Below are 13,935 nucleotides of genomic sequence, written 5' to 3'. Positions count from 1 at the left end.
TGATTACAACCTCTGAAATGATGTCGCCATTTTCTTACATTTACAGTTAACGTAAGAAGCACACAGTCACCTTTGCTGAATGACCAGGCTGCTAAAGTGGAGGCTATTGATGGTGAAACGTCCAAAGCCAGCGAAGCAACTCCTCTTCAAGCACCTTTTGATTGTGAAGTTGTGAATGTTAGCGAGGGCTTCCAACTGCGCACAGCTTACAAGAAGAAAGTCAAAGCCTCAAAGCTAGACGGCCTTCTGGAGCGGCGAGTCAAACAGTTTACCCTGGAGGAGAGGCTTCGGCTGGAGAAACTCAAGCAGGCGGGCGTCTCTAAACCAGCTACCGAGGAGGTGAAGGAGGACCAGAAGAAGACCACCTCATCCACAAACCAAGAGATTCAGAGAACGGAAGGAACCACCTCTGATGCTCCAAAATCTGTCCAGTCTGATGGGTTAGTAGACCCAGTAATGAAGGAAAAAGACCCTGTAGTCCAAAAGCTTGAATTTGACCAAGAGGAGGAGCAACCAAAGCCCAATTCCTTAGAACAGACTGATGATAATCTTGATGTCAGATTGGACTCCAGTCCAAAGACCGAAACGGTGGAACCAGGACAGAAAGCAGGAACGGAAGCAGAGCACAAAACAGGCAATGGAGCACCAGTAACTACCGCTGCCGAGCTTAACGGAGGTTCGCGGCAAGACCTCGAAAAAGGTCTTGACTTAAAGACTGAAACGGAGTGTCCCAAAATTGAGGACACAGGAAGAACATCCCCAGTTGAAAACAGTTCCTCTGTTGGCGAGAATGGTTTAAATGTAGAAAAAATGTTGCCGGTTCATGTAAACGGAAAAGATGGTTCCATGGACTCTTCACCCACGAATCTGACCAATAATGTCAACTCAAAAGAGATGATGCAGACCACGGAAGACGAGACAAGACTGTTAACGCCAAAGGAACCCTTGAAATCCCTCATGAATGGGGACTTAACTCAGGAGGGCCAGAAGGAAAAGGCTAAGCCTGAAGAGGAACCATTGGTGGATAAGCCAGACTCCGAGTATCTGCCACCTCAGAAGGTAGCCAAGATAGCAGAGAAGAGCGCAGAAGGCATTGTTGACTCTACTGTTAGTTCTACTGTGTCCCAGCTTGCCCCAACAGAAACTAGCTTAAAGCCAGATGTGCTTAGTAACAGTGCCAAGGTGCCATCGCTAGAGACCGAGGAGGCCAAGCCCAAGTCTCTCAGCCCGTCGTCCATTCCGTCTGCGGATGAGTCCAGCCTTAGCAGTGACGTTCCTGAAAACAGCAATAGTAGTGGTAGTGGGATGAAGACCATAATTACGCAGGTTACCACAACTACCACAACCACCACCACAGTCTCCACAGAGTCCCGCACTGTACAGTTAGCAGAAGCACCAAGCAAACTTGATGCTACTGCTAGCAGTAACGTCTCTGCCGCATCAGCGTCATCGGAACCAAAGGTGGAGTCCACCACATCGGTCGCCACTCTTTCCACTACAACTACCACCACGGTCACCAAGGTTGCCAATCCAGTCCTTGGAGCCAAGGTGACTGAGGAGTGTAAGACTGTGGTCACAGCAATGCTAACTGATGCTAAATCAGGACCTTCCGGTTCCTCCGTGACCTCCATGACCGTGAGTAAGGAGTACTCTACCCGAGATCGGGTACGACTAATGAAATTTGTGCGCTCCAAGAAAACCCGATCAGGGACAGCTCTGCCTTCTTACCGCAAGTTCGTAACCAAGAGCAGCAAGAAGAGCATCTTCGTCCTTCCCAACGACGAGCTCAAGAAGCTTGCACGGCGTGCTGGTATCCGCGAGGTGCCCATTTTTAATTACAATGCCAAACCAGCTCTGGACATCTGGCCCTATCCATCCCCGAGACCCACGTTTGGGATCACATGGAGGTTTGTGAACAGTTTGGCTAATCTGGGGACCCGCTTTGGGGAAGCCTCAGTTATTTTTTCCTAATATTTTATTAAAATGATCTAAACTTCACTGTTTTCCCCAGACCTCATATAGTATATTGATTTATTCTTCTATTTGGAGACACAGTTTTCAATGCTGTTTACATAATGGAGCACAGTCTCGCACTTTATAAATACTGTTTAAATCTGCTGAGTATGTTCATGATATCACCTGAACGTCCTCGCTCCTCAACCCACACCATCACTTTATGATTGGTGTGGCATGCTGTATTGTCTTGTTGGCAGATCATATCCTTTTTATGGTTCTGTACCAAAGTTCTCCATCCAGAACAGTTGCTAAACATGCCATAATTATAGGGACACATTCATTGCTTTATTGCAGAATTGAGAATGTGATTGCATTCAGCAACTAGCATTCCAGAGAACAGTTTCACTTCTCCACAGCTCAGTGCTGGGGGGTTGCTGGGGGGTTGCTGGGGGGTTGCTGGGGGGTTTGGTGGTTTACACCCCTCTAGCCTACGCCTGAGATTAGATTAAGACATGGTGCCAGTAAGTTCTAGGACTAGAAAAGCTGTGTCTGCAATGGGTGCAACTTAAAGTAGCTGAATGCGTTCATCAGAAATGGTGTCCACAAACATTTGGACATATTGTGTATATGTACATCTGAGCAGTTCTAAGTCACCCTTCTGTTCTCACAGGTACCGGCTCCAAACAGTGAGGTCTTTGGCTGGAGTCAGCCTGATGTTACGGTTGCTCTGGGCTTGTCTCAGATGGGACGACATGGCAGTGAAGCCCTCGCCTGCTGTGGGAACCACACGCACAGGTGACCATGAGTTTTGTTGCTCTGTTGTCTCTACGTGACTGTGCATCGAGTGCTTAATCAAGGATGTTTTTCGTTGTTTCCCTAATCATTTCAGAAACTTCTGAGACTGATATCACCACCACAGAGATCATCAAAAGGAGGGATGTGGGACCTTATGGCATTCGCTCAGAGTACTGCATTAGAAAAATTATTTGCCCCCTGGGAGTGCCCGAGACTCCCAAAGGTAAGGTAGACGCAATGACTGAGAGAAAAGGGAGCAGACGTTACGTTACGTTGTCAGCAGGTCTTAAGATATTTGATTTGATTTACTTTCCAACTAATCACATATGCAGATACTTTTAGCTAATACCTTTTACTTCATTCAGAGACCCCCACGCCCCAGAGAAAAGGCCTGCGCTCCAGTGCCCTTCGGCCAAAGAAGCCAGAGCCTTCTAAGCAGACGGGGCCTGTAGTGATTGAGACCTGGGTGCCAGAAGAGGATCTGGAGCTCTGGGAGATACGAGCCTTTACTGAAAGGTGCGATTATCTCTGCTTTCTGACACAAGATTTCGATTTTTATTTTGACTGTAAGAGATGTATTTTTCATTCGCCTCTGATTTCTCTGCAGGGTTGAGAGGGAAAAGGCACAGGCAGCAGACCCAACTAAGGTTAGTGTGCAGAAGAAAGCTGAAGAGGTCAAGGCTCAATTGGAAGCTCAGCTAAAGCAGCAGAGATTGGCAGCCCAGCAGGTGGGAAATTAGGCTTGTGCCCACCTGGGGATCCCCTGTTAGCATGCCCTTAAATGAAGGGACAGAGTTTTTTTATATTAAAAATAAATAAATAAATAAAAAATAAAAATCAATAGTCTCTTTCCTATGGAAATGGCTGCTTGGGCTTTCCCAGGCTTGTTTGATGTCCTGTTTATATCATTTTAATTTAGCATAATTTTTGTCAGTCTCTCATTTTTTTGTCTTTTATTTCTGGATGCTTATTCTACACCCTTCCAGTCATCTCCCCTTGTGTGCTTTGCTTGTCTGTCTGTGAGTTTCTCCAGGTACAAGCTTCATGTTCTGCTTTCATGTTCTCTCACATTTGCATTGTAGAAACGGTTGGAACAGCAAAAACCTGGAGGCATCCCAACCAACACCACCTTGACCAGCACGCCCACCAGCGCTGGGTCCTCCACGCAGAAGGTGGTGGTAGGCTCCCTGACCAGTCCGGTCACCCCTGGGACAAAAGTGGTACTGGCCACCAAGTTAGGAACTCCGGTGACATTCCAGCAGAACAAGAACTTCCAGCAGACCTTTGCTTCATGGGTCAAGCAAGGCCAAGGTAATACAGGTCAGTGTGTCGGGGGTTGGACTGTTGAAGATAGAATTTTTAAGGTTTTGTTTGACAGAGGTGTGGCTGAATGCTTTCGTTTCAAGCCCTTGCGTTCGCTTGCTTTGTATACAGTCTGGTTATTCTAGCTTTCCTGACTTATTCCGTTGAATTGCAGTCGAATCCCAATGCATGGATGCTTTTAAAGTAATGTAATATAGTAAACAGCAGTATTCTAAACCAGTGATGCCCACTTGCTATCTAGTGCACATGTCCTGGACTAAAATGACTGTGGATGGTCGTGGGCACCACTGCCACACAGTTGCCGTTTTTTGGGGGGGGGAGGATTTTTTTATTTTATTTTTTTTGCTGCGGCTGTTTCGTGGTGATCACCGGCGATCGTGTATGTTGCAGCCTCCACAACTTCCATTACCACGGTAGCAGCAAGTAGCATCAGCACGTCTGGGCAAACGTTCCAGATCGCTGCTGCCCCGGGCTCGAAGGCCGCCAATGTCATCACCGCCAAACTGCCTCTGCCGGCCAACAGCAAGATAGTCACAGTGAACGTGCCAACCACCCAAGGAGGTAGGGCAGGCCTCGGTCCGCTCTGGCATGCTTTCTATAACTAGGCCTGCCCGCACACAAACAGAGCCACCCTACCCAGAACTGTCAATCAAAAGAACAAAGGTTGTGGTCTCAGCTAGAAGAGTTGTTCGGCTAAAAGCACTGTTGCACTTTTCAGCAGCAAGAAAGCATGTATGACTCTGAACTAGGGCTCAACTGATATGTTGGTTGACAAATAATGATAAACCATTGGTTTATTGTTATTGGCATAACTATGTTTCCCGCTCACCCAGTCATTGGGATTCAATCAAAACGGGTATATCTCAATACGCCGGTGGTTAATATAACAAAGCTTGTAAAAGACATCTTAAGTCCTTGAACTCTAGGCTTTCAGTAATCTTTGAGAATTCTGTTTCTACCATTGATGATTCAATATCGTCATTACATGTTTCAGTATAGTCATTGAATGATTCAGTATCTTCATTAAATGATTCAGTAGCTTTATTCAATAATTTCGTATCTACACCAAATGATTCCCCATCTACCTTAAATGTTTCCCCAACTGATGATAAACTCAGTATCTACTATAAATGATTCATTATGGTCTTTTAATGATTTGGTATGCACAATAAAGGCTTCAGTATCTAAACTAAATGATTCACTAACTGTTAACACGATTCAAATAGTATGGGACCTATATATGGTTGATGGTAAATAGAATAATGGGCCACATGTGGACTGTTGGGGTTAAAAGGAAGAAGAATGTTATAATACAAACTATTTTATAATGAAGAAAACTGCTGAAAACCAAAACTGCACAACATTGTTTAGCTTTTGATGTAGAAAAAAAATGTAATATCGATATGTTATCTGAATTTTCTGAAAATAATCAGAACCCTAAAATTAGCATCGTATTGGACACCAGATCTTCCTATCAGTCGAGCCCTTCAGAATTCAGTTGTTGTCATTGCCGTTCTTGGAGAGAGATGGCGATTAACAGGTTCTCAAGCTGCAGATTGTATGAGCCCAACCTAAATGTGGACTCTTGTCAAATGATCAGGTGGAGCCTAAAGTTTGTGTCTCTCTACAGGTGTGGTCCAGGTACAGCAGAAGGTGGTGGGCATCATTCCATCCAGCACAGCAGGCACCGCTCAGTCCTTTTCTTCATTCCAGCCACGTTCGGCCACCGTCAGCATCCGACCCAACACCGCCTCATCCACGCAGCAGGTGTGCTTTTTTCGACCCAGTGTTTTCCTTATCTGAGGAATATGTTGAACTTCTGAAATGAATGTACATTTACAAAAAAACACTCCATTTTTGTTTCAGACCATATCCTGGTCAACGATACTATATTGTCCTACTTGACTAAATAGGACATTCACTGAATCATCAAGGTAGTTTAGTTTAGGGGCTTAAAGCGATAGAGAAATGAGTTTTGTGCAGTTTTGCCCTTATCTCACAGGCAGCTAATCAGCCAAGATCATAGCCAGTCAGCCATGTTTGTTGTCGGAGTTTGCTTCTTTAGGTTAGCTTTGGAGCTACAGGACTAATGTAGTCAAGTAGATCTTGCCTCCCTCCATCCAGTTATAAAATGCTTGCTTCAAACTGCAATTGCTTTATGTTGTTAGGCAGTGTGACCTACTGTTGTTTGTAAAAAATGGAGAAGTTCTTCCAAATCACTGAAATCACATGCAAAAATATGACACTCCATAACCCATTATTTTCTTTCCCCCGTCTCTTAGGTCACAACAACTGGAACCCCTTTGCGGCCTGGGATGACCGTGGTTCGTTCACCTCTCCAGCAGGCCACAGCTTTAGGAAAGACCATCATCCGTACACCCCTAATGGTTCAAGGTAATCTTCCTGCACATTGGTCTTGTCCACTTGTCTGTCCACTTGCCAGCCTTTTTTTTTTTATGAGGTTGCATGAGGCTTCTATGTGAGGTACTCATTTGTGTTATATGTCCCCTCTCATATGGTCTCTCAGGTCAGGGTCAGCAGGTGGTCACTCAGATCATCCGTGGAACTCCCGTGTCAAAGGCTGTGACCAGCAGCCCGGCACAGGTTGGGACTGGTACTCCTCCCCGGCCCTCCACCCCTGGGCAGCCACAGACCCCGCAGACGGCCACCGGTGCTCGGCCACAACAGGGCCAGGTTAAACTGACCCTGGCTCAGCTCACGCAACTCACGCAGGGTGCTCAGGTTTGTACAGGGCTTGACTTATTTATGGAGTTTTGGTTAATCTGAAGCCCTGCCATATTTATTACATAATCTGTTATGATCAGTTATTTGAGATTTGAGAATGCAATTAACCCCCCACCACCGCTTCCTTTCTGTCTCCTGAAGGGAGGAAATCCAGGTTTGACTGTGGTGATCCAAGGCCAGGGCCAGACCACAGGCCAGCTCCAAGTCATCCCGCAGGGGGTGACCGTGATACCAGGTCCTGGTCAGCAGCTCATGCAGGCAGCCATGCCGAACGGCCAGGTCCAGCGCTTCCTCTTCACCCCCATGCCTCCTGCACCAGCACCAGCCCCAGTTCCAGTTTCTGCGGCCCCTGTCGTATCCACACCCAGTACCTCGGTCACCCCAACTACCCCAACTGCCGCCACCACTACCACACCTATGATGCCCACACAGCCAGGTAAGATGTTTTTAAAGTTAGTTTAGTTCCAGCCTCTAGCAGCCTAGCCGGAAGTGGATTGTTCAGGTTCGGGGATAAGGAAAAGCCTCCAGTGGATTTTAATACTATTGGCATCCATCACTTTTAGTGTTGCTGACTAGATTCTGTAGATCTCTGTGACCTGTTTGGTGGCCGCTGGTTCTGGCAAATTGCCACGAGAAAGCAGTCAATGCTAGTTTAAGGTATAATTTCAGAATGGTACACAATTTGGTACTTCTTTCTTTTTCAGCGAGGCAACCTGCAGCACAGGCCCAACCTCCTATCCAGCCCTCCAACCTTCCATCATCTCCTCCCTCTCTTCCTACACCACAACCTGTCCAACATCCAGCCACCCCAGCCCAAACCCCAGCACCTTCTTTTCCACTCCCCTCTCCACAAACAACTCATCTTTCTTCGCCACAGCTTCAAATACAACCACAGTCTCAACTACAGCCCCAGTCCCAGCCCCAACTTCAACCCCAGCCTCAGCCCCAAGTCCAATTGCAACCCCAACTTCAGCCGCAGATCCAGCCTCAGCCCCAACTTCAACCCCAGACTCAACTTCTGCCCCAGCCCCAACTTCAGCCTCAACTTCAGCCCCAGACTCAAATTCTGCCACAGCCCCAACTCCAACTCCAAACTCAACCTCTGCCACAACCCCAACTTCAGCTACAGACTCAGTCTCTGCCACAGCCCCAACCTCAGCTCCAGACGCAACCTCTGCCACAGCCCCAACCTCAGCTCCAGACGCAACCTCTACTACAGCCCCAACCTCAGCTCCAGACTCAGCCTCTTCTTCAGCCACAGCCTCAGCTCCAGGCCCAACCCCAACTTCAGCCTCAACCTCACCTGCCCGCTCAAACCCAAATACAGCAATCCCCTCCCATACCCGTCTCTCACGTAGCCCAGGTCACCTCCCCTCCAGCACAAGTAGCCTCCATTGCCGTAGCCCCTCAGGTGACCCAGACCACGGTAACACAAGTCCAGCCTCAGATTCAGCTCCCCGCTCAGCTCCTCAGTGTGCCAGGGCTCCAGCAGCAGGTCCTCTCTCATATCCAGAACCAGGTAGCAGCCCAGCTCCAGGCTCAGGCGCAGCAGGGCACACTACCCCAGCAGATCAAGCTGCAGCTGCCCATCCAGATCCAGCAGCAGGGTGGAGGACAGGTGCAGACACATCAGATCCAGAACGTGGTGACCATTCAGACGGCCAGCGTGCAGGAGCAACTCCAGCGCATCCAGCAGCTGCGAGAGCAGCAGCAAAAGAAGAAGCAGCAGCAGGAGGCTAAGAGGGAGCAAGCTCAACAGGCCAGCAGCCAGAGTGACCTGCTGCAGAAACAGGTACTAGGCAGCCTTAGAGTGCACTTACATTTAGTCAGCTGGCAGACACTGACTTCAAAAACAACATAAGAATTGTGCAAACAGTACAGAGTAAAGCAATGAAGGCTAGATTTACAGTCTAAATAAGCAACATTTTGTAGCATTTCTACCTTAAAATAATAGCTTCAGAGTCATGTTGATGCTCCACTAACCCATCATATGGAAAATGCTTATTGTGACCGTACCCAGGCCTCAAGTCTTAGCTGATACAGTCAAGACTCATTTATGCTCAGCAGTAAATGTACCTGTACTCTGCGTTTGATTCGTCCGTATTCGTGCACATTCTCTGAAAGCTTAAAGATACAGACAGAACAGCACATTGTGGGTGGTAGTAGGGGTGCGTTTAGAAATATAAGCAAGAGATCAGTCTTTAAATTTAGCATACTCACCACCCCCACCCCAGCCCTTGCGTCGCAAGTTTACTTAAGTCGACAGAGAAAGCCGAGAAAGAGACAGAGAAAGCCCTTATCTGTGATAGCTGGACATCAGGAGCAATGGATTCGTAGCCAATAATTACAGCTCACTATATCAACGACGAATGGAGATTCATGTTTCAGGTTTTACAGACAAGGACAACTGAACTCAGTCACACGACCGGTAATCTATCTGAACTACTGTCCGAAGCGATACAAGACTAAGAGTTGCAAACAAAGATCCAGCTATCATGACAGACAACTCTGCGAATATAACCCATGAATATGACCCATCCAACTTGTTGCACATTGGATGCATCAGGCAGCTCTCAAAAGTCCACCTGTTGTGCGTTTGCTTGGCTGAGTGAGGCACATTGCATCATTTTTTTCATCGTAGCACTACGGCAAGCCACAAACTCAATGTTACAATATAAAATACAGCGTTTATATGAACTCTATCTTTTTAGGGGTGGGGTAGGCTGAGCGTTCTTTGTACAATTACGATTAGTTCTCTGAAAATCGTATTCAAACAAAACATATTGTAACTGAAATAAAACTGAATGAATCAATATTGAATTCAATTCAATCGAATCGGAAATCTAATTGAATTGGGACCGGGTGAAACGGAATCAAATCAGTGGTGATACCCAGCCCTAGGTGGTAATGTAGCCAATAGTTCAAGAGAAAATGAGACGTGAACACGACGAAGAAGCAACTCTGGCAGAAACTATGAACGTTTACAGTGCTTCATTATTTATTTATTTTTTGTGTAATCTAGTGCCCTCTAGTGGATGTCTTGCTTAACACCCTCTGTAAAGGACGCATAGAAGTATGTGGGCAGTGATGGTTACGACGTTTGAAAACGGCACATCTATTTTCGTATGTGAAGGAAGTATTAATGAGCCTTTAGAGCACCAACCTACTTTTATTTACATATGGAAGAGAAACGTTTGCTAGGTGAGAAGACAACTGGCAGTGATACTCAGTTTAATACTAATGCCTGTGTACATCAGTGAATGGGTTTCTTAATTACTGGTATACCTGTATGCAACAAAAAAGTGCAGAATCGAATTCAGGACCATATAAAGTCAATTTTCCATATATTGACCATACTGTACTAATTTAAATTCTTCCATGATTATAATTTTTTTCCCCATTACCTCCCTCTACTAAATTGTGTAAATAATTTATGGATGACCCAAAAACACTTAATGTAATTCCAATATTGATTCTAAAGTCCAAGTGTTGGCTTATAAGAACAAACTGAAGCACGCAAAAAATATAATTGTCTAACATGGAGTGTATTTTAGTCTCACTTTGGTTTCTGTGGCTGTTTTAGGTCGTGATGAAGCAGAACGCCGTCATAGAACACTTAAAGCAAAAGAAAACCATGACTCCTGCCGAGAGGGAGGAGAACCAGAGGTAAGAACGACACTGCACCTCCCCACATCCAGATTCGGACACTGCCCTTGATATCAAAACCATTGCCAGAGGAGTATTTGCCATATTCTTTCTCTCTGCTGTCTCCATGCAGGATGATCGTGTGTAACCAGGTGATGAAATTCATCCTGGATAAGATCGACAAGGACGAGAAGCAGGCAGCTAAAAAGAGGAAGCGCGAGGAGTCGGTGGAGCAGAAGCGCAGCAAACAGAACGCCAGCAAGCTCTCGGCTCTGCTGTTCAAACACAAGGAGCAGCTCAAAGCGGAGATCCTGAAGAAGAGGGCACTGCTAGATAAGGAGTTACAGGTAGAGGTGCAGGTAAGAGATAAAAGCAAAAAGCATAACTTGCACAATTTTGCTTTACTGTAGTCAAACAGCCAAGGCACGTTTGGAGTGGCAAGTGTGCTGCTTTAGTTTTGGGCTTTAAGGCAAATGTGGCAAAACTACACAATTCTCAGCTTATTTCAAATGTAAACAACCAGCCAATAAATCTTTTCTGGTAAAGTTCTTGATTTTCATGATACATCTTAATAAATTAATAAATTATTATTGAGCCAATTGAGAGCATTGGGTTGAGGCTAGTTCTTCAGAACTGTTGTACTTGCAGCAAAGTGTGAACGACAAGGGAACACTCATCAGACTAAGCACCAGTGCTAAGCCCTTCTCCGCATACCCCACTCATTCTTCTACACCCCCTTTCAGGAGGAGCTGAGGAAAGATCTAAGTAAGTTGAGAAGAGAGAAGGAAAAGGCTCAGGCTGCAGCCTCTCAGGCAGCTGCTGCGGCTGCCAGTGCCCAGGCAGCTGCTCACGCTGCAGCCACTGCTCCGGTCACCTCCGCATCCTCCAGTCACAAACGCAAGCGGGATGAAGACCGTGACGGGACCTCCTCCAAGAGCAAGAAGAAGAAAATGATCTCCACGTCCTCAAAGGACAACAAGAGAGACACCAAGCTGTACTGTGTATGCAAAACGCCCTACGACGAGTCCAAGTAAGAGCTTGTATGAAGCTTTTCTACTGAACCCGTGCACAACCAACACGATTGTATGTGTATGTTGATGTTGATGAGGTATTCTTTGATGTGGTACTGCCTCCCAAAATGTTGCTGGTAGTGTTCCTGCTAATAAGAGAAAGCAGAAGGAGACCAGTTGGCATTAAGCAAATGAAAATACTCCCCTTGCTCTTTCCTTCTTTGCTAATAGCCTAAGCATTTTTTAATCTGCATGGTGGAGATGTCATAATACATTATAAACAATAGCCATTTTGTTTAATGTCCTGTCTAATGCAACTTGCCTTTAATCTCGATAATAGATGCATTTTAAATTTTGTTGATATTATTGAGCAGTGACCCCATGATGCTCATGATCACTGCACGACTTCACTTGCAGGTTTTATATCGGTTGCGATCTCTGCTCGAACTGGTACCACGGTGAATGTGTGGGCATCACGGAGAAGGAGGCGAAGAAGATGGACGACTACATCTGCACAGAGTGTAAAAGAGCACAAGAGGGCAGCTCAGAAGAGCTCTATTGTATCTGCAGAACACCTTACGATGAGTCCCAGTATGTGATCCGGCCTTAAAGGCTTTCATTGTTTGTTGCTCAACTGTGCGCATGCCGCTTAACGCGTCTTTGAAGACTGAGCGTTGACATTCAGGAATTAACAGGACCCGTCAGTTGCTGACCTGTGTCTCGTCCATTGTGTGCAGGTTCTACATCGGCTGTGACCGTTGCCAGAACTGGTACCATGGGCGCTGTGTGGGCATTCTGCAGAGTGAGGCCACTCACATCGACGAGTACGTGTGCCCTCAGTGTCAGTCCACGGAGGAGGCCATGACGGTCCTGACGCCGCTCACGGACAAAGACTACGAGGGCTTAAAGCGAATACTCCGCTCTTTACAGGTAATTTAGACTGCGGTTAGATGTGGGATGCGTATAATAAACCTGTTGCTTTTTACTATATATCTATAGGGGTTTCTGTTTATTTGTACAATATATGCAAAGTTCAAATGACCTTGTGTGTCCGCCAGGCCCATAAGATGGCATGGCCGTTCTTGGAACCAGTAGATCCTAACGATGCTCCAGATTACTATGGGGTCATAAAGGAACCAATGGGTGAGTGCCTTTATTAATTTAACTGAGTTGAACTATGTAACTTCTACTAGGTTTACCTGACCGTCTTTGGGTCAGGTAAACCTAGTAGAAGTCTGTCTGTGCTGGTTGGCTCCAATCTTCAGATTTTTCTTCAGTCAAAGTTGACAGTTGGGGAGAGCATTGTGGGAGGGACTCTAATTTTTAGCCTCCATTCAGAGGCTTGTTGTTTTTTTTATAAACTCTACCCCATCTAGTAGTGTATACTGGTTAGTGACTGAATCTGAAAGGGTCTTGTCTTTAGCCAATAAAAATTAAACAGGTAAAAGTGCAGTTTTTGGCAGTTACTAGATCCCAACAGTTCTCCAGATTACTATGGGGTCCTAAAGGAACCAGTGGATGAGTGCCTTTATTTATTTATCTGACTTAAAATTTGTAAGCTCAGCCAGGTTTACCTGACCGTCTCAGTAATGGAATGAAATGAACAATTGCAGTTGGTAGGTGAGCACACCGCCTACCCTATAGCAGACCAGGTCCCAATTCGTCAGGCAGGCATGCATACCACATCACACTACAGCAGTAAGAGTCCTTGGGCTATACTCCTAACACAACATTTACCTACCTGTGTAACATAATTCAGGTTTATGGCGGTCTGGACCGGAGTCTCCGACAAATGCTATAAATGCAAATAAGCAGTTGCACAGTGAATTACAGTAGAAATGCAGGATATCAAATGTGGCTGATACAGATTTTAAATTCTGTGAACACATAAATTCGGTTAATGAAACAGAACTTTACAGACTAATATCATATTCAGTTCTCCATTGTCAAACTTCCCAAGCTCAAACAAACAGCAGGAACCATTTTTGCTTGTTTATTCCTTTTCTTGGTAGTTTTCCCTATAAAAATAACCTTATAGGTTTGGAGACATTTTCCATGTTTTTGCATAGTAAAGCAGGGATAGCGTCATACTGGGTTGTCCAGTGGCACAGCTGTCTAAAGCCAGGGTTCCACTAGGTGATTTTTACCCTGATTTTAGCCCTGAGTGTCATTCTGGCTAAGTTTGTGCTGGTTAGCTTTAGTCTACAGAATTATTGAGAGTTTGAATCTTCGCAGTGCTGTGACAAAGCTTTGCTGATCACCAGCACAACATTGGTGATGCTTGTGGTAATAACATCCCCACGTATGGTATAGACAGATGTTATTGGTCAGTCAAAGTGTATATATATAGGTAGGACTGTAGTCTGTATTGAGTAAACCATATAGAAATCACAGTTGGGTGCCTAAAGTAATTGGACAAATAAAGATTCGTAAATAATAAAAATGTGTTGTGTTGACTGCA

At 45.7% G+C, this 13,935-nt stretch overlaps 1 protein-coding gene across 7 annotated transcripts in view; it reads left to right on the top strand.

The window, feature by feature from the left end:
- bptf (bromodomain PHD finger transcription factor) overlaps positions 1–13,935 on the top strand; it is a 40,434-nt gene that overhangs the window by 21,065 nt on the left and 5,434 nt on the right. For 3 of the 7 annotated variants that reach the window (XM_072692853.1, XM_072692849.1, XM_072692850.1), the window contains 18 exons: positions 47–1,907; positions 2,627–2,751; positions 2,846–2,974; positions 3,117–3,267; positions 3,359–3,479; positions 3,834–4,071; positions 4,465–4,635; positions 5,705–5,841; positions 6,357–6,468; positions 6,602–6,816; positions 6,961–7,255; positions 7,524–8,611; positions 10,403–10,485; positions 10,598–10,823; positions 11,208–11,494; positions 11,892–12,065; positions 12,212–12,404; positions 12,533–12,617. In XM_072692853.1, coding sequence (XP_072548954.1) covers positions 47–1,907; positions 2,627–2,751; positions 2,846–2,974; positions 3,117–3,267; positions 3,359–3,479; positions 3,834–4,071; positions 4,465–4,635; positions 5,705–5,841; positions 6,357–6,468; positions 6,602–6,816; positions 6,961–7,255; positions 7,524–8,611; positions 10,403–10,485; positions 10,598–10,823; positions 11,208–11,494; positions 11,892–12,065; positions 12,212–12,404; positions 12,533–12,617 — 5,691 coding nt within the window. The remainder of the gene's footprint in view (positions 1–46; positions 1,908–2,626; positions 2,752–2,845; positions 2,975–3,116; positions 3,268–3,358; positions 3,480–3,833; positions 4,072–4,464; positions 4,636–5,704; positions 5,842–6,356; positions 6,469–6,601; positions 6,817–6,960; positions 7,256–7,523; positions 8,612–10,402; positions 10,486–10,597; positions 10,824–11,207; positions 11,495–11,891; positions 12,066–12,211; positions 12,405–12,532; positions 12,618–13,935) is intronic. The other 4 variants (XM_072692852.1, XM_072692851.1, XM_072692855.1 and 1 more) reach the window with 4 other exon arrangements.

Source organism: Salminus brasiliensis, chromosome 12 (assembly GCF_030463535.1).
Source record: "Salminus brasiliensis chromosome 12, fSalBra1.hap2, whole genome shotgun sequence".
Lineage (NCBI taxonomy): Eukaryota > Metazoa > Chordata > Actinopteri > Characiformes > Bryconidae > Salminus > Salminus brasiliensis.
Note: the sequence above shows the minus strand (reverse complement) of the source record. Positions and strands in the feature narration are given on the sequence as shown.